Below are 24,095 nucleotides of genomic sequence, written 5' to 3'. Positions count from 1 at the left end.
ACTTTCCTAATGGGATGCCATTTGGCCAGCAAATAACCAACAATGCTATCTAACATTTATGGAAGATTTTTATGTTTGTGTTTTTTCCTTGTTCCTTTTCCGTGTTCCTTCAATAACAAGCTGAAGATTATCTCATTATCCGGAAGAGAGACAGAGTGAAGCTTGAGAGGGAAAAACTGTTTGTGGCTCTTATACCATTAAAGTGATTACATGAAATTGTTTGACAACTGTGACTTCCTGTTAAATTGTTCATCAGAAAAATAACATCACTGGTATTTTGTGGATAAAACACTACAGGACATGCTGATGTAACGCAGAACGATTTCTTCTCTATAACGTCTCTATAACATCCGAAGGATTCGACCATTTCTGTCCATACAGGCTGCCCAGTTGCTTGTTCAGTCTCTTGTCATTTCAAGACTGGACTACTGCAACTCTCTGCTGGCAGGTCTTCCCCTGAACGCTATTCGTCCACTGCAAATGATCCAAAACGCAGCTGCACGACTTGTGTTCAATCAGCCCAAGTTTTCCCACACCACCCCACTGCTGCGCTCCCTTCACTGGCTTCCAGTAGCTGCACGTATCAGATTCAAAACACTGATGCTTGCCTACAAGGCCAAAATGGACCAGCACCATCTTACCTCAGTGACCTCATCACATCTCGCACTGCACCACGCTGTCTGAGATCCTCCAGCACTGCTCGACTGGTACCACCTTCTCTCAGAATGAGAGGTAAGTACAATTCAAGGCTCTTCTCTGTTCTGGCACCAAAGTGGTGGAATGAACTTCCCCTAGATGTCCGTACAGCAGAGTCCCTGATTATCTTTAAGCGACGACTGAAGACCTACCTCTTCCTGAAATACCTAAATTAGCACTTTCCAAGTTTGTAGAATTCGAGTTATATTTATATTGAGTTTGTATTCTTGCATACCAGTGTAGATTTATTCACTACTAGAGATTTAAAGCACGTTTGTACGTCGCTCTGGATAAGGGCGTCTGCTAAATGCCGCAAATGTAAATGTAAATGTAAATGCAGAAAAGAATCATCTACAGGGTAGTAAAACGTCAGCATTGATTAGTTCACTAGAACAGTGTGCACTAAAAAGTGTTAATAATTTATAATTTATGAGTTTGTACTGTTTTTTAAGCCTGGTACAGTGTAAACCTAAGTGTAGAATCAAATGTATCAACTTTGGGGACAGAATGTTCACTTGCTGCCCAATAAAACTCACCCACTAACAGGTGCCATGATGAAGAGATAATCAGTGTTATTCATTCACCTGTCATAATGTAATACTTATATATAAATTTAAATATAATTACTTTAAATTTCAACTTTCTTAATGGGATGCCATTTGGCCAGCAAATAACCAACAATGCTTTCTAACATTTATGGAAGATTTTTATGTATGTGTTTTTTCCTTGTTTCTTTTCTGTGTTTCTTCAATAACAAGTTGAAGACTGTCTCATTATCCAGAAGAGAGAGAGAGTGAAGCTTGAGAGGGAAAAACTGTTTGTGGCTCTTATACCATTAAAGTGATTACATGAAATTGTGTGACAACTGTGACTTCCTGTTAAATTTCCATCAGAAAAATATCATCACTGGTATTCTGTAGATAAAACACTACACTGGTACAATGTAAACTTAAGTGTCCAATCAAATGTATCCTCCTTGTGATTTTTTTCCCCATTTGATTTCCACCCAATCCGGTAATTTGCAGTGTACATTAAAAACGGACCAAGAGACAGAAGTAGAACTAAACACACATTGGCTACTGGAGAAAAAAAACAAAAAAAATGTTTATAAAAATCCATTTTGTACAACAGCTTTATGAAGTCCAGTTGTTTTTTCACAGTCGTCTCAGCGAACACTGCAGCTACAAATGGCACTGAAGTTTAATTGCTCTTAGGGGGGATGTAGTGGATTCGACATCGCTCATTGAAAACCTGTGGAGGAAGTGGGAAGCGGGTTAAAATTTGGTTTGCTGGAGAGACTTTCAAAAGAGAAAAAGAATACATCATAATAAATGGTTGTTTCATTACTAATAAATAAACACTTATCTAATGTAGTAACTGTAGTGGCAGATGCAAGAAAAGTTTGCATTTATGAAAGCAGAAAAGTTTAATTCTTGTTCTAGGATTACATTACATAAAGCAGTTCCTGTAACCTTTCTTCTGTTTTCTGCTATTGTAAAATTTTTTTTTTTTTTACATCTTGTGATGCTTTTCTGCTCACCACGGCTGTAGAGTGGTTATTATACTCACACCAGGAACCAATTTATTATCAAAGTCACAATGTCAAAGAAATATCATTATTGATCTGTTATTACTGTCACTATTAATTATTTCTGATTAGAGAATTGCCTTAGTGAGCAGGGTAAAAAAAAAAAAAAAAAATATATATATATATATATATATATATATATATATATATATGGCAGTGATCTAGGTGAGAGGTGGTCCATGTAAAAGTAAGGTTTCTGAATTAGCTGAACGGTGAAGGATAAGACAGAATGCACTGTTTGTGCAAATAGCCGGATAAAGAGCACGCAGCCTTCCTGACCTTCACACTGCGATCATTGATGACTTCTTCAACGTTCAGTTCGGACTGCATGAGTTTTAACTAGAAGAAATTGCGAAGAAGCAAAAAGAAAAAAGTTATTAGTCATGACAAAATTCAATTCACTATATCAATTTAACTCTAATAACTTTAAAACAGATAGAACTACAACAATTTGAACTTTTTTGTACATTCCAATCATTTAATAGGATGTCATATGCGCTTTGTGCTAGGGTTTGTCGCCATCTAGTGGCAAGTCAGCAAACATATACAAAACCTCAGTACATAAATACACTTTCTTGGTAGACAGACACAATCCGCTGTTAGATAACTTTGCGAAATATGTACAAAACCTTGACAGATGTACATGAAAATTACACAACTTAAGTAGATGTACAGGATGTATAAGACATTAGAATTTACACAACCTCAGTAGATAACCTCGAAACATACATATGCACAGATTTGTACACAGCTTCAGGAATACACACAGTCTCCATAATCTCAAAGTTAGGTATACAACCTTATTAGATAATCATGCAATCTCAGCATAGACATATAGGCCACTACCTCGGTATGCATGTAAATAACCTGTCCATAAAACAGCTCACTACCTTGTTTTGTTCTTTCCTGAGTTGTTTGATGATAGACAGGTTGTCGATTTCCTTCGCCCTCGCTTCACGTAACCGCCCCACAACTTCTGAAGTTTCTACAATACATGCCTTTATTGCTTTATCTCTACTCATGTGGGCCTTCATCAGCTGAAAAAAGACATGCAAAACACATACAAAGTTGCCAAGTCTCTCATACAAGCAAACACATAACGATTGAAGACGGTATGTTCGGATCGGTTTAAATACACAAGACACGTACAGATTCGTAAAGCTCTTTGCAGGTCTGTGAGGCATCCACTTTTCCTGAGAAGGACACCGTGGGCACAGTAGTGTTGAGAGCGTGGACGATCCTGTCATCAAAGGTACGCATTGATTTTAACATCTCCTAAAAGAGAGAAATAAAGGACTGTAGTAAAATTTGCGAAAACATTTATCGAAAATAAAAAGGGAATTTGAAGTTTGTCAAAAATATGTAGGGAATTTAAATATAGATTTAAAAAAAAAAACCTTTATAATAAGATAATTAAAATAAAAAAAAAAAATAAAAAAGATCTTTATTGAACAAAATGAACAACCAAAAATGGCATGTTACAACAGAAAGAATTTCTTAAACAAACAAGCATAATTATATAAATATATATTAGCATAAATATATACATCATAACATAATGGACAGATTTTTTAAAAAAAAACAGAAAAAAATTTGAGAGACTAGGGATTCTCTGCAGGTTTAACATCCCCTATCAAATTACAGAGGTTTGAAGCATTTTCTTTTTCAATAATCTTAAAGTTAATAAGTAATAACATAATTCTTTGTGAAATATGAAGAAAAGACATAACTGAAGTAAGGTTTAGCATGTAGAGCAGCTTTCCTTCCTATGCATCCTATGTGCTGATTCGTATCCCAAATTACTGTAGATTCCCTATATTCGTGCCCTACATAGGGGATAAAAATAATGGATTCTACTCCCTAGTTAGTGCACTATATATTAATCAGGGAGATGTTTGAATTTCAGCTATGGTCATACCTGTGACTAACCCTATGACAAAATAAAGACCTTCATATTAATTAAACTAAAACAAGCTCATAAATATGGGAATCTACTCCATAGAAGTCCTCTAAATTAAATATAAAAAAGTGAAGCTAAAGTTTTTACCTGAAACATTAAAAAGTCCTCACAATTCAGAATGCCACCGGGCGCCGCCATGATAGACTGAAGGGTCCTCAAAATCAGTGAGGGTTATAGCTGGTCAAACAGTGCCTGAGTTATATTGCTGAAATATTATTACACGAGTTTTGTTTGGCAAATCTGATAAATGTTTTTTTTTAAGTATTTATTTTGATTTTAAATTAAAGAATTGTATGAATTTCGGGAAAAGTATCTAACTAGTAAACACATTTTTACAGAAATAAAATTTAAAAAACGAACCGAAAAGTTTTTTTAAATGAACCTAAAAATACTGTAAAAGCAATCAAATGTAATATTTCAGCTGTATTGGTTATGATTCAGTGTGAAAATGACTGATGGTGACATTTTTGTTTACTGTTTATTTTTATGCCCGATTTGTACTTGAACGTTTTAAACAGGCGCACTTCATGGACTACTAACAGTCTCCAACAAGGTCCTGTTTGCTAAATGTACATTCACTGCATCTACGTGTTGCAAAGTGTTTATCACTCCTATAGCAGTAAACTGTAAAATACTTGTTATTTAAATGGGTTACTAACTACGTGATGGAAAACAAAATGCACTCTTGCGCGTTATGCTAATTTAAACAAACTATTATATTTAATTAGGTTTGTAAGAAACTTTACTATGAACTGTAGCGACAATGCAAGAACAACGTTTTAAGTTATAAACACGCAAAATGCATGATGAGGATTAATGTTTCGTACACAATTGTGTGCTCAGGATAGCTACTGCATCCTTACAGTGTTTGAATCATAAGCAAAGACGTCATGTGGGGGAAATGCATAATGTTGTTTATAATATTTGAAAACAGTGTATAACAACGATCCGCTGGACCAGTGAATGTAGCACAGACCGGCTAGCCAAGCTACGCACTTTAGAGACACAACAGTTTATTTGCAGACACAGGAGCAGCAAGCCGGACTGTTTGTATGGTTCTTTTTGGTAGTTAAATAGACAAATTATTTGTTTTATTAGTACTGTTATAGTCGTTGCACACATATATTGAACAACAGACATGGCTTTTAACGCAATCAGCAGATCTCGTGGCGCCTTTGGTGCTTTTATAGGTGAGTAACATTATTGTGTATATAGGATCTTTTTTTTTATTGTTTTTGGGTGCAAATAAGATTAATTAGAAATATCAGAAAAATCAAAATAAATAAAACTAAACATACAATCAAAGCTGTTTTTATAGTAGTCTGATGACAAAACACTTTTTCTTAAACATGACCTTTATTAATATGATTGACGTCACAAATTACAAAACAGACCCTCCATTTTATGACGTCACTACTCCCGTTCAATAGCACAACTTGTACCCTAAGATTCGCACGTTTTCTTTCACAATATTGCTGAGTCATGTTTATGATTATATGCTTCTGATTTCGTTTTACCTGCAGGGCAACTGCAGAGATCCACGTCGAATTCGGAAAGATGGAGGATGTTGTGCACTAAACCACATCAGGAGGCATGTGTGCCAACACAAGGTGACTTCTTGTTTTTTTTTTTTGTTTGTTTGTTTTTTTAAACAAATTTTAGACCCATTTTCCTGTTCAAGTCTTTTAAAAAAATAAGCTCAGCGTATGGAGTTTTAAAAATCTAATTTGTCTGAAATATTTTAGTAATACATTTTGAAAAACATTTCGCTGAGATTCGCAGAAAAACTTTTTTCCTTTTTTGCACATGCTAATGGTGTGACTGTATATTTTTTTATTGTTGAAACAGCCTTAAAAATGAAGATTCCCTATGACAAAGTAAATAAATCTAATAAAATTGAGTAACCCAATGATTTTTGTAGACACTACTCTTATTCACAAGGGATCTACACTATTTATTTATTTATATTTGTCTATAATGTATGTATATTTTCTATCCAGAATTTGTATATAAATCACTGAAAGCCTGTCCAATTATATTTAAAATAGCATTACATAGTATAAGGTTAAATATGATGTCAGCAGACAGTGTGGTAAAAAAAAAAAAAAAAAAAAGCATAGCTGCTTGTCTACCAGGTCACTCTGACTCATGATTTTTCTGTTCACTGCAGCACAAAAGGCAGGGTTTAAAATGCCTGGCTACCGACCATCCGAGATGGATAAGAAGATTCTTGTGTGGTCCGGACGCTTCAAATCCAAGGAGCAGATCCCAGAGCATGTGTCGTAAGTGTTCACTTCCTGTCGCATAAACAGATAAAACAGAGTTTATGAAGTCATGTGATTTCTGTTCTAAAACTTCCCGGCATGTAAAGTTAATTGGTGTAATTTAAGATCTCTGGGAGGGGATCAAAGAACAGATGTTGCTCAGGTGGAGAGCTGGAGATGTTCATATGATGGAATACAGATGCTTTCTTCCACATTAATGAGATAAAAAGTAAATGGGATGTGACCTCTACACCAGCCGTGTCTGCCTGTTTATCTGTCAGTCATAATAAAGAAGATGTGGCCTATGTCTGTGTGTCAGTCAAGAGGTGTGGCCTATGCACCTTTTCTTCACAGTAAAGATGTGACCTTTCTATGTCAGTCACAGTGAATGAGGTGCCCGCATTTCCAGTCAATCATGATGAAGGAGGCATGGTCTATGTACCTGTCAGACAGTTAAAGAGGTGTGGCCTTTGTACCTCAGTCAGTCACAGTTATTAAGGTGTGGCCTATGTACCTGTCAGTCATTATGAAGGGGGTGTGGTTTAAGTACTTGGCTTTTCTGGTGAAGGTGTGGAATATGTAATTGTCAATGAGGGAGGTGTGGCCTATGTACCTAAGAGTCAGAGGAGGTGTGGAGTGTGTGCTTTTCAGTTATTGTGAAGGTGTGGCCTATTTATCTGTCAGTCATGGTAAAGTGGGTGTGGCTCTTCAAAGCTACTATATTTTTTTAAACCAAAACAGGCTTGTCATAAATTAACATATAATAGTATAATATAATAATAATTAATCACATATGACACACACTGTGTGTTACTTTATTCCTAATATTTATACTGCAACAAATCCAAATAATAAACAAGTTCATTTCGGTTCATTAAATGTAAGTGTTGCAGATGTGGCCTGTGTATGTATCTTCACTCAGGTTTTCAACAGCACTAACTGTATAAGCATTTTGAACATGCAGATTACAAACAATCTCTGTTACTGATTTATAGATTTGAGATGATTGATGCAGCCAGGAACAAACTGCGGATTAGGGCCTGCTATGTCATGATAGGTTTGACTATTGGAGGTTGCATCTGGATGGTCATCCTGGGAAAACAGGTACGTCATTCTTACACCTATACCAGCTATCAGTAATGCACTATACAGATTTACTACTGACTGTAGGATGTCGATAAAAAATAAGGCCATTTTCACTCTGTGTATGTTACCCTCATTATTTGGGTACTTGTGTATGAGACAGAAATCAAACCATTATAATTAAACTATAAAGGACACTTGTCTTCTTATTTCTGAGTGACCAATTTACATTAGTACCTAAAAAAGAAATGTTCTGCTCTTGCAGGCTGCTGGTCGCCATGACAACCTGACCAGCAGGAACATGGAGAAGAAGGCCCGGTTGAGACAAGAGAAGAAGGAGCTGGAGTTAGAAGGATCTCTGATGGAGAAATAAACGCAATGAGGCGTCTCCATCCCTAAACAGGAACCCTAAGACTCACGCTTTTCAACAGCATCACATCGTCATCGAATAATTACATGGTAGTGCAAAGAAGTTCCTGCACTGTTAAATAGATATATACACTATTTAGAAAGTGTTTATCACCTGCTTCGGTATTTGTGAACATATTTTCTATATTATATATAGAGAGATATTTGGGTTGAAAAAATTAAATAAGAATTGATGTCATCAGTGTCGCTTCTCTCTCTTTAAAATCAGGGATTAACCAATTGAAAAGTTTTATTCTTATATCTAATGAACTTTCACGTTCTTGTAAGCATGTTTTTTTTTTTTTTTTTTGTTTTTTACAAGCCAATACAGGGGATAAGGCTACAAGCTTAGACTGTGTTTTCTATATGAACACTTGAAATAATAAATTAATCTATAATGTTTTGGACCAATGGATTAGTATCTGATTAAAAATATATTTTTAAAATGTGCCATGAATACACAGTCCTAGGGTCATTTCTGCCCACGTTTCCTGTCTCTACAGCACCCCTTTTATTTGTTTATCTTCTGATATAAAACAAGTATCATATCAGACTGATAGCCAGAACTTTATAATCATAATTATCATTAAATGAATTATGCCAATCTTCTTTTGTGTTATGATCTTTTTAATTGTTTATATGTTACTTTTTAAACCAAATTAATTTAGCATCCAGTATGGGGTTACAAATGCTGTATTTGTTCATTACATTGGTAAAAGGTTGATTGATTAAAAAAAAAAAAGGGAAAAAAAGAAATACGTTTGCTTTTAGACATTGTTTCACTGATCTTTTTATTTAGTTCAAGACTTTATTATTATAAATGCTGCAATCCTTACTGTATTGCGATACGTGTGATCATGTGTCTCCTACTTTTATTATACCGTGGTGTATTTTTTATCAGATCAAAAAAAAACACAAACTGGATTTAGTGCATTGCTAAACTTGATAAAGTTTATGTAATTAGTAAATGTTTACCTCTGACAGGATGTAATTGGTACACCTGCAACTATGAGCAAGCTCAGAATCACAAGGCTTTTGTTTGATGTTGCGTTTCATATCTTGAGCTGAGACCCTGCCTGATGAAAGGAAAGTAGCAGGGTATTAAACATTACTTCTAAGTGTTGGGTTAAAAAAAAAAAAAGATATGTATGACCACCTGCCCCATATTGTGTTGGTTCCCCTTTTGCGGGCAAACAGTCCCGACCCTGTCGCCTGGTTCACCACTGTTCCTTCCTTCTACCACTTTTGATATATACGGAGTACTGCAGACTGGGAACATCCCACAAGTGCTGCTGTTTTGGAGATGCTCTGACCCAGTCGTCTAGACATCAGAATTTGGCCCTAATCAAACTCATTCAAATCCCTACACTCACCCATTTTTCCTGCTTCTCACAAGTCAACATTAAGGATAAAATCTTCACTTGCTGTCTAATAAATATATCTCACCTACGTATACGTGCCATGATGAAGAGATAATCAGTGTTATTCATTTATAATGTTATAATGCCATAATGTTATGCCTGATCTGTGTATATCGCCATCCATTCCTCAGGAGGGAAAAATGCAGCTGTTTGTATTCATTTGAATGGCAAATCCGTGTCTATAGGTCAGTCACAAGGCAGTAGGCACAGCTTGGGGAGGGTAGCTCAGTGGTTAAGGCGCTGGGTTACTGATCGGAAGGTCAGGGGTTCAAGCCCTGGTGTCACCAAGGCCCTTAACACTCTGTGCTCCACGGGCACCGTATCATGGCCGACCCTGCACTCTGACCCCGGCTTTTGAGCAAGCTGGGATATGCAAAGAACAAATTTCACTGTGCTGTAATGTTTATGTGACAAATAAAGGCTATTCTTCTTCTTCTTATGCACTTGTTAGTCACAGTGCAGGAGGTTTGGCCTGTGTGCCTAATAGGTCACTCAAAAGCCAAACGGTGGTGGTAACATATGCGGACAATTTGTACTCGTGAATGGAGACACGTGTCAGTTTCTACACAATCACAGTGAAGGGGGTGTGGCCACTGTACCTGTCAGTTACAGTGAAAAAGGTGTAGTTAATGCACCTGTCTGGCAGCTTATGAACTTGTCATTCATAGTAAAGCAGGTGTGGCCTGTGTGCCTGTAAGGTCCTTCAGAAGACAAAAAGAAAAAAAAGGCGGTCGCAATATGTGGGCAGTGCCATAAAGTATTTGCTGTGTTCATTAGTTCTGACTATCGGCTTTTCTGGATGTCTTGATTGACTGTTCTGCTTGAAGAAAAAAAAAAAATGTGATCGTTTCACAAGTAAAATATTCATGATAATTCATACCGTAAAAAGAAATCCGATTTTGGATCCGAACTGGATCGCCTACTTGTTTTAACTCAATTCTATTTAAACTGGTGTAATATGTAATAATTCACTCATCATTCGGATCACAGAACAGATCATTCCGCTACATGTGAAAATATTTATCTTGTTATTCACCGTCCTGTACGGAAGTCCTTAAAGGCCATGCGTTGTAATTTTACTTTTGTTTTCTCGTGATCACGACTTAATTTTCTCCACACCCCCACACCGGTGCCCGTCCACGCGGGCTGCGTTTAATACATTCTCTTATGCCGAATACACAGAAAAATTAAGTAATGATCATGAGGAATCCATATTGTGTCAAGATCATGGGAAAATTATGTTGCGATCATGAGAAAACAAGAAAGAAAAAAAAAAAATCTATATTATGCGTGGGTTTAGGACTTGCAGTCCTAAACAAAGAGGTGCAGAAATGGAAGAGAGCACAGCCACAGGAACTCATGAAACAGCATTTATGCAAATGGCTTAACAGAGAACAGTTACACAATCTCAATACAACAGCAGTATTGAAAATGAAGAGCTGGTCATCTCTCTCTCTCTCTCTCTCTCTCTCTCTCTCTTTCTCGGAGAATCAGACATTAAAAAAGAAAACCCAGTAAACAATCTTGCAGCTTTTGAGCAAACAAAATCACCAGTATGCCTCAAGCTCAATTTGGATTCATTTTTGCCTTTTTAAGTAGCCTTTTATAAGTTGCTGCTGGGTTGTAAATCTTAATTATCAGATAAGGATTATGGCACAGTTGGTACTAACAGATTCCATCCCCAAAATGAGACGTGAAGAATTTTTTTTTTGTTACTTCATGTCACTCTAGATAATATTGATATTATATGAGGATATCTGAACATGGGTCTGTGATCAGTAATATCAGTCATGTTAAGTGTGTGTGTGTGTGTGTGTGTGTGTGTGTCACACACTAGGAAGCTAAGATTTCAGCTCGCTAAATGTTATGAGTCCGAGTAGTGGAGGAAGCTTCGGAAGGGCAAAGCTAATCAGCCATGAAATTTCACTCCAATATTTAGTGTGTTCAGTTCTGTAAAGAAACGTCCTGCGATCTGGGGCGTGCACCGAGCACACACACCTTTCTCGTTTCATTTCCTGAGGAGCGGAGAGCCAAGTACTGTATGGAAAGGAAAACGATTTCCATTTGAACCAAACGATTTGTGTTCCTGAACATAAAGTGCTGCTGATGATAAAGGATGGTTATCGTATGGAATCGTCCTTTTAAGTCCGAAGCGTCTGGCACACAGGCTCGAAGAGGGGAAGGGAACAAAAGTTTGTCTTTGTCTCAGTGCGCAGGGAAACTCCACCTCCCAGAAGGTGCAAACACGTAATTGAAGGAAGCCTGCACACTCGTCGTACGAATGCATGAGAATGAGAGCAAACGAGTTCGATATTCAATTAAGTGGCACAGTCTGGAATCAGGTCTCAGTCAGTCAGCAACAGTTGCCTTTTTGCCGGCAGTCTTCATAGCAGGAGTAGAGAAAATGCTGAAGTCTTTTCAGTCTTCAGAGCAGACTGGCCAAATTGTGCCTTTCTGTTGGTGTTTTTTCTTCTTTTCTTCTTTGTTTTTAAATATTTGTCCGTGCACTTCAAGGCGCACCCACAGTCACGCGGTCAGTCCAGTGTTTCTGAACGAATGAGAAAACAATCGCGTACAGGCCATCTGTCTCCAAGACGTCCATATTGCAGCAAGGTCATACGTACAAGCAGTCAATATCCAGCCTCTAACAGACGCTTAGCTGGATGCAGTGTTTAGTCTTAATGCTTGTTTATGTTGGACGGAGGATCTATTCTGGGTTCGGTGGTGGGAATTACTGTAAGGTAGGCTATGTGGGAGTCTTTCAACAGTACCAAAGCTGCACTGGTGGTCATTTTTAGGGTCAATCTGGCTCTATATTCCTGAATTCGCTCTTCAAAACCAGTTACAGCAGATGTGAAGGGAGCAGGTAAGGTGAAGGTTAAGGAAGTCGACCAGCAACACAGGCTCTTGCAATGTGACACGCTTTAACATCTCTATACTTATATTAAGAACTCTCTTCGCTGTGGCTCTTCTGGTGCTCAGAGCTGGAAGCCCTCCATGGGAGCCTCGCACTGCTGGAAAAGGAACTGCTGCTGCTGCAGGTCGACAGCCGGGGCCAGGGCTGGATCCTCGTCATCGGGGCTGAAGTAGCGCTCGATCAGATCGAATGCCTTCTGATAGATCTCCTGGTTTTCGTGGCCCTGCAGAAACTCCAGCTTATCGAGACCTGCATGGGGAAAAAAAAAAAAGAATGAGTACTTAACAATGCAATCGGGTTGACTCTGAAAAGTTAAAGATTTGATGCCTCAAAAGGAATCCAAATCGTACAGTCGAATCTTTGCAGAGGTGTTACAAAATGAGGATCATGACATTTTGTTTATATGGGGGTGTTCAATGTCTGATTTCACATAGAACTACTGGAAACAATGGAAACACCATCCCAACAATGAACTCTTTTCTTTGTTGCGTTCAGGGAAACGCTTCCGCTCCCTGAAAGCAAACACAGAGAGAATGAGGAGGAGCTTCTTCCCGCAGGCCATTCGGAGTTTGAACCAGGAAACACCCAGGATCTAAAAGCTGGTCACTCTCTCCATCATCACACTTCTGCAAATATTTTTCTTTTCGCACTACACACTTTAAACTGGACTGTCACTTTAACTGTGGACTTGCAGAGCACAGTGCACTTTATACCACACCACACCGCACACGTTCACTTTATACCACACCACACTGCACACATTCACTTTATACCACACCACACCGCACACGTTCACTTTATACCACACCACACCGCACAGTGCACTTTATACCACACCACACAGCGCACTTTATACCACACCACACCGCACAGTGCACTTTATACCACACCACACCGCACAGTGCACTTTATACCACACCACACCGCACACGTTCACTTTATACCACACCACACCGCACAGTGCACTTTATACCACACCACACAGCGCACTTTATACCACACCACACCGCACAGTGCACTTTATACCACACCACACAGCGCACTTTATACCACACCACACCGCACAGTGCACTTTATACCACACCACACCGCACACGTAAATCCTGTCTGTAGCGTTCCGCAGTATTCATTAGGTTTATTGATCCAAAATGTTATATATACACATTTTCTTCTATAGTTTTGTGTGATGTTATGTACATCAAACTAGCTGCGAGCTAGCTGCGAGTTTAATAATAGAAAGTCTGCATATATAGACCACCGACTGAGACCATTGCGTTGCAAGACTTGATTCTAATTCAACTATGTAAATCAATAGTCGGGGACACCCATAAATGCAAGATCTTTTTTTTTTTTTTTTTTTTTTATGAGAAAAATAAAATCCTGAATGTGTTGAGTTACCATATGCTTCCTCGATGAGGGCACAGTACGGGTTGATTCCTCCTCCTCGCTTGGCCTCCAGTTCTCCCAGTCTGAGGATGTTCTCCAAGCCATTCAGTGCCACCTGCACAATCTTGGAGTCCATCAAGGTCAGAAGGTCACAGAGAGGCTTGATACAACCCAGCTCCACCAAATTCCTGTTTGTAATAAACAGAAGTTTTAAGAAAATCCTTTAAATTTTCTCTGCCATGACAGAATGACGAATCCAGGCATCTTTATTTAGGCCTAGAATTTAGTTTACTTGCAGGGTTTCGCTTGCAACAGGTTGAAGCTGCGCTTTTTCCCCCCATGCTGGAATGTTGTTAGTATTTAACAGATACTTCTTGTGGTCTATAATGGAGGTAGTTTGGCACTTACTGAATCAAGTTTTGCTCTCTACCTCTTGTGAAAGTAAATAATTACAATATTTAATTAATTATAGTCAGGTTTACCAGAGTATCTAATGAGGTTCAATCCTGTTACTATAGTAAATGCTCATATCTGACCCTAGAAAGTAACAAAGTCACATAATTATAAATAAATGATCAGCAGCACCAAAAGTGACAATGAAATTGAGATTTTCTCAATTTGATGCATTTATAGATCAGATAGTTTTACTATAACAAAGTGGAGGAAAAACAACACCCAAGAGTGCACACCCACTGAGTGACAGCAGGGGTCACTACACAACCACAAGGCTACAAGCTGAACAAGCAACTCTTCAAATATGCTGTTCTTCTACTTCCTTTGCATCTTACTTTTTATGAAAAATCTTTCTGAGAGTAAATTAAATAAAACATGGTACACTGGCTCCTCTGCTCATGTTTGCATAGTTCGTTTTAGATAATACCGACCTGATCTGCTCAGCAGAGCCCCCGGACGTTGCGTTGGTGATGGCCCATGCAGCCTCCTTCCTTGTCCGAAACTCAGCCACTTGAAGGATAGAGATAAGAGGAGGAAGCAGACCTGCATCCATAACCATCTAAAGATAAAGAGAAGGGGTGAAATCAATCAAGTACAAACAGATTATAGCTGAGTGAATACTGAGCCTGACAGAGACACACCTGTATCTGTGCCCGGTTACCAGCAGTAATGTTGGAGATTGTCCAACAGGCTTCTTTCTTAATGGACTCTTTAGGGCTACATAGCAGGTGAAGGAGACTCTGAAGAGCAGAACAGTTCAGGATCACCTGTTCAGGTAAAAAAACAAAAAACTTTCAAATTCCTAAATGTCTAAATGTGATTTTTTTTTTTAACTGCCAAGTTAAACACGTTCCTAAAGGTGACACTTTGTTTTTATGACCTGTGTCTGGACGTCATCTCCTGTGACGATGTTCCCCACAGCCCGAAGCGCGGGAGAGACAACCTTATAATCTGAATGTCTACAAAAAAATAAAAAAATAAAATATGCCAATAAAATGGAGTTTTGCTCTTATCTTACATCCATTATATATAAGCTGAAGATTTGCCTTGTCAATGTTTTAGCACACTTGTATATGGGCTACTATGTAAAAGGAATAAAACAATTCCGTACTTTGTAGAATTTGTATTATTTTGCATTATATTTAGCAAATTATAGCACCACCTGTAAAGCCTTCTAACTGCACACCACACCGTTTTCTAAACCCAAGAGTAATATCTTACAGTAGCAGCTCCACCAGTCTGCGGCACACGCCTGAATCTATAACAGATTGGATCTTTTCATTGGGCCCGTCAGACAGGTAGGAGAGCGCCCAGCATGCATCAGCCAGAATGTCCGTGTCATTCACAAAGAGTAGCCAGGAGAGAACGCTGAGGCATGGTGACACCTACGCACACATACACACACCCACACACAGACACACACACACACATTTAGCATACAATCTATCACTTAAGTAAATATACCTAAGATTCCACACCCAGTGTTACTTTTCGTAATGCTCTTACGAAAACTGGAAAGCTACAATAGAAATCCATTAAATGAAAATAGGAATACAATATGAATACATACAATGTAAACCCTCATTCCCTGTGTCTCACCTTGTTGAAATCTGGAGGTGGGTTCTTGCCTCTGCACAGGTTAGACAGAGCCCACACTGCATTTCTCATCATAGTCAAACGATTCTGTTTGGTCAAGAGCCTAAACACAGTATAACAGACACACACAAACATCTATATACAAGTGAAGCATAAAAAATATTTATTTATATTTATATATATTTAAAAAAAAAAAAAATATATATATATATATATATATATATGTTTGTTTATATATATGTATGTATGTATGTATGTATGTATGTATGTATATGACACCCACCAGTCATAACTTTATTGCCACCTGCCTAATATTGTGTTGGTCCCGCTAAAACAGTTCTGACCTATCGAACATTAAGAGCATTAACTTCTTCAGCAATTTGATCTACAGTGACTCGTCTGTTAGATCGGACCACATGGATCAGCCTTTACTCCCCACGTGCATCAATAAGCCTCGGCCGCCAATGACCCTGTCGCCTGCTTCAACACTGTTCTTTCCGTGAACTCACTCAAATCCCTACAATCGCCTATTTTTCCTGCTAACACATTAAATTTCAAGACAAAATGTTCACTTGCTGCCTAATATATCTCACCTACTAACAGGTGAAATGATAAAGAGATAAACATGCCCCCAAGGTTCCAGTGACCAATGTTAGTCTTTTCTTCTTTTCAGTTCTGCCAGGTTGTCCTATGTCCTACCACTCGATGGAGTCCTTCTCAACTGAAACCACTCTGTGTAGCTGGGGATGGTTTCACACCTACAGCCTAGAAAAAAACCTCTTTTTCGGCTTCTCCCGTTAGGGGTCGCCACAGCGGATTATCCGTATTCATGAGCCGCATGTTTGATTTGGCAAGTTTTTACGCTGGATGCACTTCCTAACGAAACCCTCCCCATTTATCCGGGCTTGGGACCGGCACTAAGAGTGGCTGGGGTTGGTTCCCTGACCAGGGATCGAACCCAGGCCGCAGTGGTGAGAGCACCACATCCTAACCACTAGACCAACAAAGATCCATAATATCAATAGTCTACTACAATGGCTGAAGACCACAAGTTTGCACAAATAGATCTGCATTTACACACCTATTACTACACACCTCAACAATGGTGCTGCAATAAATCGACTTTCGGTGCCACCCAGATAAAAATGGTTCCCTTTTGAATCTGGTTCCTCTCAAGGTTTCTCCCTCCTACTATCTCAGGGAGTTTTTCCTTGCAATAGTTGCCACTGGTTTGCTTATCAGGGATAAACAATTATAAGGAACTACCTCATATGCAATAAACTTACACATTTCTTTATATAACCATATTACTGCTTTATCTGTGTAAAGCTGCTTTGAGACAATCTCCATCGTAAAAAGTGCTATACAAATAAAACTGAATTAAATAGAATAATCAGTGTTATTCACTTTACCGGTCATAAAGTTATAATATGTCATTCCTTGGTGGTATGTGCAGGCGTATTTGTATATATGTATATAAATGCGCAGCAGTATAAAATGTGATAAACCTTCACAGAGGTCAATTAGGGCATTTTGGAAAGAAACCTACTGTACAAGTGAGGGAAGGATGTTGCAATCCAACACATAATCTCTGCACTCTGTGCTATCTCCTGCAATGTTTCCCAACGCCCACACCGCCTGCACAGAAACACAAGACCATAAGGAAAAACGAGACAGGATAGATAGAGCGTGAATCAAAATGAAAAACAGAAAGAAAGCGGTCCACATAGACAATTGTGCATTTGTTTCTCACTAGCTTGAGAGAGACAGACACGGACAAACAGACAAGGAGTGTCTCATAGAACATGGACAGACAGATAGACACAGAGATACATAAACAGACATGCACACAGACAGAGACACTCCCAGACAGTTCCTCTCATTCACACAATAGAACAAAATCAAACGCAAAAGAATTCATGATTCAAGGCAAGTGTTTGGCCTTCTGTCAGCAGTAAATAAATAAACAGTCATATAGCATGATTTTGGGTTGATCTGTTTCTACACATATGCAATAAACTTGTCCAGATACATGCTGCATGACGGTGCAGCAGGTAATGTTTGCGTCTCGCAGCTCGAGGGTCACAGATCCTCATCCTGAAGTCAGATTACTGTCTTTGTGATGTTTCACATGTTCTCCCCATGGCTGTGTGGGTTTCCTCCTACCTCACAAAAACATTCTGGTGGGTGGCTTGTCCATGTTAAATCATTCCATGTGTGAATGAGTGTGTGCATTATCAGTATTGCCAAATTCAGCACTATCCTGAATCCCCCATGACCCGGACCACTACAATTACTATATATTCAATAATGAAGTCAGTCTGGAAACATTCTTAAGAATTCGAGACTGAGTGAAAAAAAGGGTCTGTTGTTGCTACGGTAACCTGATTGTTTAGCAAACGCGATACTGGGAATACGGTTTGATCATTTTGAATCGATCTGCTCAGTCCCATTTATGTACATTTTTAATTCTTCATGTACTACTAACACCTGGTGAAGACTTATCCTGCATTTTAGAAAAATTTACAGAGAACTGGAGTCTAGTTGACTCTACCTGCTCCTGGACATCCTCAAAGTCAGAGCTAAGCATCTCTATGAAGATGGGCACAGCACCAGCCTGGATCACCACGCGCGTCTGGTGAGATGTGCCAGAGGCGATGTTTGTCAAAACCCACGCTGCTTCAAACTGTGGAGATACAACACACCATTGCCACAATGGCCTTCTACTTCTGTCGTTTGCAGATCACACACACACACACATTCCTCCAGCATGAGCTTATCGCAATAGCATTTCAACTGGAGTAAGTAAGTGACTCATGGCTGCTGTGGGACTGAGAGCTTAAAATGGGATCCTGGCTGTTTAGCATCTGAGGAATGAGGTGGTATTGTGTGTTTATTGTCAAACGGACCCTACATTTACAGTAGCAAGCTATACATAAATATTTGGTTTAGATGTCCCATTGCTCCACTTATGAATTTTATTAGATTATTTAACAGCAGTCTGATTGGGTATGTGCTTTCTTTATACTAGTTATACTATTGGTTCAATCATAACAGGAACGACATAACTACATTTAAAAAAGCCCTACTGAAGTGGGGCCAAATGCAAATTGTTGAAGGACATCTATGAAACATCTTCACACCTCGCATTACCAGAATTTTGGTATGTTCAGCTAAAACATTGAGACTACCACAGACTACTGAACAGATCCTAACTGGGGGCAACATCAACTTGTTGCTAAACACGAAGAGTCACTGATATTTCTGTGTGGGTTTCACCTGTAGTGTGCAGTTCTCCTTTCTCTTCAGGAACTCCACAAATCGCTCCACTACACCAAGTGTGGCTATGACTTCATCAATGGGGGGGTTGGGCTCTAAAGACGGAAAAGACACCACTTACATGAACAACAAAGACTACATATTAAATACACAGTGTGTGTTGGCATGTATTTTACATGTGGATAAGAATGTCAGGCGTTATAAATAGTGTGAACATGTGACTGACCCCCGTGAAGAAAACTGCATTTTAACAAGACAAAAAAATCCAAATATTTAATTCAATTGTAAATGTTGAGATTATATTTGATTAATTTGCTAATTATGGCTGTAAAAGGTCCTCACAAGTTCAGTAAGGCAAGTGCGAGTGTGTGCGTTTTCTCTAACCTTTAGACAAAAGCTTCCTGAAGCGTTGCGTTCCCATAAGCTGTTGTTCTGGAGAGCTGGAGAAGATCATCTGGGTCATGTCCTCGGATATAACACCACCCTGACGAATAAAGCACAAGACCTGAATAAACTGCTACTGAAAACGTGTGTATGTACACGCCATGCATGCACCTTTTTTTTTTTTTGCTAATTATTTACAAATGTATTATTTGAATAATCATCTTACCATGATTTGTTCCATGTTATTGGCCTGGGATTCCAGGTAGCCACTGTCTGACATCCCATCATCCTCCAGTGTGCAGTCGTCCTCCACTGTGGCCACATTCCTCCGTTTGAACAGCTGTAAGGCCATACAGATGCACAAGTTTTTTTGTTGTTTTTTGTTTTTTTGTTTTTTTTAGACTTAATTATTAGGTAGCCATATCACCCATGCTGTCCATGTGACATTGTCGCATTTCTGGTCTGTCCACTAACATGGAACTCACATGTGACTTACAGCCTTAAATTACTGGCCAGATGGTTTGAGGAACTCCCCCTGATCAATTATGAGCAAGTTCCTGCCACCAAGGTAAACCAAGTGAACTCAGTTAATAAAAACACCGAAGCTGCTCATTAGCTCACCTGTTCATCTTTCTTCTGTTTGCGTAGCTGCAGGCCTTCCTCCTCCCTCCTCCTCCTCATCTCATCTGTGTTAAGGGATTTGTTCTTATAGCTCCGGAGTCGTGCATTTTCCTTTCCTTGACTCATGGTTTAGACTTCAGGGGGGGGGAAACGATAACAAAATTAAAGTGTGTTAAGTAGGTGCTTGCTAATATACATTGTGGACAAAAATATCGTAAATGTTGCTTTAACGATACGCAAAATCAGATAATCGACTACATCACTCAAGCCCGGAAGTGCGCAAACAAACAAAAATATAATTCCACATACACCCAGAGAAAAGGTTCAAATGCATAAACAAATCCTCGATAAAAAAGGGGGCAAAGACTCAGGCAAGTGGAAGTAAAACCAAACAACAAATAATACAAAGCAAAATTGCAGGCATCAGGAACCCATAGCAGACACACCGGCAAAGAGCGTAACAAAAGGAGAGCTATTTATTCACGCAGGAAAATGAATCTCAGCTGAATCTTAGCGTTGGCAGTGGCGAAATTGGAAAAAAAACACGGGGGACATTACCCGGAAAATCCCCCGAATACTGACAAGTTCTCTTTATAGCAGAGCAGTAATTTTTGTTCTTACTTGAATACTTCAGTTTTAAATAATAAATACTCTGACCTTCAATACTTTTCATTCAATTCATCAGTATACTACTGACTACTACAATGTAAGAAATTTACAAACACAATTTTAAATTATGGACTATCGTCTGATTATTGTTATCGGCAAAATCCAAGAAAATATTGAGATAAAACTTTTCCAATATCGCACACACCTAGTGTTAAAGCTTTCAGTTTAAAACCTGTGATCCAATTGCATTGCAAAGTTCTGAGGATTAAATTTCGGTGCTGGACAATACATTCAAGCCAATATTTAATAGTTCAGGTAACTCCACCAGGAGATAACAATCATAGATCAGTTGGCTTTCAAATGAAAAGTAATGGTTGTCTTGGGCAGTGTTGCTTCATAAGAAAGTGCTGTTAAATTTTCTCAACCCGATTAGTTAGAATGTGTTCTAATACATCTAATCTTTTCTATGGTAACAGCTCGTTTACCAGGACCTGTAAGGCAGACATCTGGATCCTACTGTCAGAAAGAAATCTTCAACTAGTAAAGAACAATTTTTTCGAGAGGCACAGCAAAGTATTTCAACTGAACGTTTGGAGAAACGAACTGTTAAGATGCAGAGAGTGTGTAAAGCTGTTATTGATGGTAAGGGAGGATTTTTAAATGACAATACAGTGGAACATCTGGACATTAATATATTTTGTTTGGTTAAAGTAAATCTTCAGACTGTTTAATGTTTGTTGCATAAAACTGTAAACAACCTATTTGTATAAACATAAAAAAAACATTTATATAAGATGTGCATGGGACTACTCCTAATGCCGGCACCTACGCAGTGTTGAAAACCTGAAGCTGCATTCATTTTATTCATGTTTTGCAGACTGTCAGGCTCACAAGGGACGCCATTTGTTTATATTGCTCGTCTTACAGCTTCTTAACAAGCTTTCATTTGCATTGGCAGGGAAAGCAAACAAAACAATGATAGGTACATAAACGCTTTGCAACCAAGAGCAGCTGAGTATTTTCATCATCATCATCCCAAGTTTGCTTCACGGGAAACAAAAAATAAACCTTTTTTGTAAAGAAAACTAGAAATGCTGTAGTGTTTCTTGGTCCATCGAAGCCAACATGGCACATTGTAGTGTTTTAGCAGCTGAGACCTGACGGTCATCACTTCATTACCATTCAGCTGAAGCAAAAGCGAGTGTTTGTGCAGAAAAGTCACTGCAATGTGCAGCTGGAAACGGATTAAAGGATGGGTGCAGGATTTAGTGAAACACTAAAGTACTCCGGATTACACACCGTTAAAATCTGCAATGGCTGGAAAACAACAATCGTTGTACAGGATTACAATATTTTTTTCTTATCCTGATATTTAAACCAGGTGTGTATTCATTTCCGTTTGTCCGTGTCAGTTTAGTAGTGAGTGAAGGTAGTGAATAAGTGTATGAGCATCTACAAAAGCCAGGCAGGAAAACCCTGTTCAGGAAACAGACTCCTGCCTGCAAAACGGATATGAAATAGACCTGGGATCCACTGCACCATGATGACCAGGATGACGTTAAACATAAAAATGTACAAAAAAGACTGTGAAAATGAGCAGATTACAAAGTGTACCGTGATATTGTAAACACATTAAATATTAAATGAATTATGATTAAATAAATGTCTACCGAATTTCCATAATATCCCAGGAATGAACAGGAGTGGAATTGAATGACCAATTTTTTCCAGACATGCGCAGTTTGCCCACTGTACAGCATGTACACTGCACAAATACATGACGTAAAAAGCTTACTACCTGCACTTTCGCCCAATTATATCACTATAATATTTAATAATAATATAATATTAGCAAATAACATTTTCTGTTTATTGTATTGTTTTTTCCAGTATGACACTAACCCTTTGCTCGCTCACTTAGGCACCAGAAGCCTCGGTATCCTTAAACAGGCAGCCCCTTAATCAAGAATTAATCTTAACATTATCGTGTATTTCACCTAATATATCTTTATGTAATATCTCATAATTTCCCTCTGTATCGCAGGATAAATGTCAAACCATATACAAATATCATAGAAAACAAGCTAGCCGCAATGACGCCCTAGCGGCTTTTTCGAGAATAAATTCCCCATCCGCGTTCAGAAAGCCCCGCCTACTTGATTAGGATTGGCTCGTCCACCAAATAACGTGTACGTACAAACGTACTAACCAATCCGATCACAGAAAACAGGACCGTGTTAACCAATCAGAAAACAGGACGCGGGACTTGTCGAAAACAAGTAGAGAAAAAGATAACCGCCTAACTGGCGTCACTAACTGACAAGGGCTAGATCTACTTCACCGAATAGCTTGTATATCGTGTATTCGAAATGATTTTCGATCAGTAGTTCTCGCTGAATAAATATAAATAGATAATCAGTGAAATTCTGCTTATTCCTTTAGACACTGACCTGTTAAAACGGCAACGATTTATCCCCTCGTCGTTCAGGCCACTGATCTGAAGAGTCCGCCGGTATTGTGCTACTGCGCATGCGTGATTCCTTAGGCTGGCGTTCTATCGGCGCATGCGCATTCAACTACTATTATTTAACGGAATTCATATACAGTTTATATTAATAAATTATACTCCTTCTTATTATTATTGATTAATAAATAATTTGTGTATTTATATAAACATGTATTCTTATAAATATAATACATATATTTATAATAATACATGTTAATATAAATACACAAGTAATAACAATTATGTATTACATTATTAATATTAATTAATTATTATATTTATTAAGATTCATATTTATTAATACATGGATTTTTTTTAATATTTAGTTAAACCTATCAAAACTCATTTATTTTAAATGTTTACAATTTAAAGTTTTTATTTTTTATTTTTTGGCCAAAAAAACTGCAGTACCTTATGAGGTCTGAATGCAGTAGAAAAACTATACATTGTTTGTCAGATTTTGTCTGCTTGAATCGAAAGCCGATATCTTGCAATCATTTCACATATCACATAAGCCCTAATGGGCTGTGATTCATGGTGCCAGAAACATGGAAAGCTGTAGCCCAGTGAACCAATAGCAAGTAGGCAGACACACAGTCAATCAATAATTTATTGCATTATATAAACTTATAGTAATGGTTAAGTTAAGGGTTAGATAGTCCTATAACAATTATTGAATGACAGCCACAGGAATACTGTATGTGTTTTAAAAACACACATAGGATTAAGCATTAGTTCATGATTATAATCAGCATTTAAAAAAAACAATTCCCAAACCCAGAGAAACCCAGACAGGCACAGGGAGAACAGGAAGAACATGCACCAAAACTTCGCACCAGAAGTAATGCCAGCTCAGGATCACATCTGGGCTCTTGAGGTGAAAACACTGCCCACTGCACCAGCATGCTGTCCTTCAGCAAATAC

General features: G+C 38.3%; 3 protein-coding genes across 4 annotated transcripts; 1 reads left to right on the top strand and 2 right to left on the bottom strand.

Moving 5' to 3' along the window:
• Positions 1-1,780: 1,780 nt before the first annotated feature.
• Positions 1,781-4,473, bottom strand: mix23 (mitochondrial matrix import factor 23). The gene is made up of 5 exons (XM_046877567.1): positions 4,332-4,473; positions 3,434-3,559; positions 3,175-3,321; positions 2,564-2,623; positions 1,781-1,947 (listed from the first exon to the last, which is right to left on the bottom strand). Exons 1-5 carry the CDS (start codon positions 4,380-4,382, stop codon positions 1,897-1,899), a joined length of 435 nt encoding a protein of 144 aa, XP_046733523.1. The 5' UTR covers positions 4,383-4,473; the 3' UTR covers positions 1,781-1,896.
• A 736-nt stretch (positions 4,474-5,209) lies between these two features.
• On the top strand, positions 5,210-8,608 carry fam162a (family with sequence similarity 162 member A). Its single transcript, XM_046877565.1, has 5 exons — positions 5,210-5,434; positions 5,768-5,854; positions 6,415-6,526; positions 7,504-7,612; positions 7,857-8,608. Exons 1-5 carry the CDS (start codon positions 5,383-5,385, stop codon positions 7,962-7,964), a joined length of 468 nt encoding a protein of 155 aa, XP_046733521.1. The 5' UTR covers positions 5,210-5,382; the 3' UTR covers positions 7,965-8,608.
• A 2,169-nt stretch (positions 8,609-10,777) lies between these two features.
• Positions 10,778-23,210, bottom strand: kpna1 (karyopherin alpha 1 (importin alpha 5)). Of its 2 annotated transcripts, none has more exons than XM_046877564.1 (14): positions 23,116-23,210; positions 20,057-20,190; positions 19,662-19,775; positions 19,436-19,535; positions 19,052-19,146; positions 18,327-18,458; positions 17,322-17,410; positions 15,776-15,875; positions 15,398-15,561; positions 15,057-15,135; positions 14,818-14,943; positions 14,608-14,735; positions 13,736-13,911; positions 10,778-12,586 (listed from the first exon to the last, which is right to left on the bottom strand). In XM_046877564.1, the coding sequence occupies exons 2-14, from the start codon at positions 20,180-20,182 to the stop codon at positions 12,399-12,401; spliced, it is 1,617 nt and encodes a 538-aa protein (XP_046733520.1). In that variant the 5' UTR covers positions 20,183-20,190; positions 23,116-23,210; the 3' UTR covers positions 10,778-12,398. The 2 variants fall into 2 exon arrangements, with proteins under 2 accessions (XP_046733520.1, XP_046733519.1); XM_046877563.1 differs by lacking the exon at positions 23,116-23,210 and adding an exon at positions 22,568-22,757.
• Positions 23,211-24,095: the final 885 nt, after the last annotated feature.

The sequence above is a fragment of the Silurus meridionalis genome, chromosome 21, assembly GCF_014805685.1.
Source record: "Silurus meridionalis isolate SWU-2019-XX chromosome 21, ASM1480568v1, whole genome shotgun sequence".
In the NCBI taxonomy this organism is placed as follows: domain Eukaryota; kingdom Metazoa; phylum Chordata; class Actinopteri; order Siluriformes; family Siluridae; genus Silurus; species Silurus meridionalis.
The sequence above is the reverse complement of the archived record's forward strand: the minus strand, read 5'-3'. Positions and strand labels throughout refer to the sequence as shown.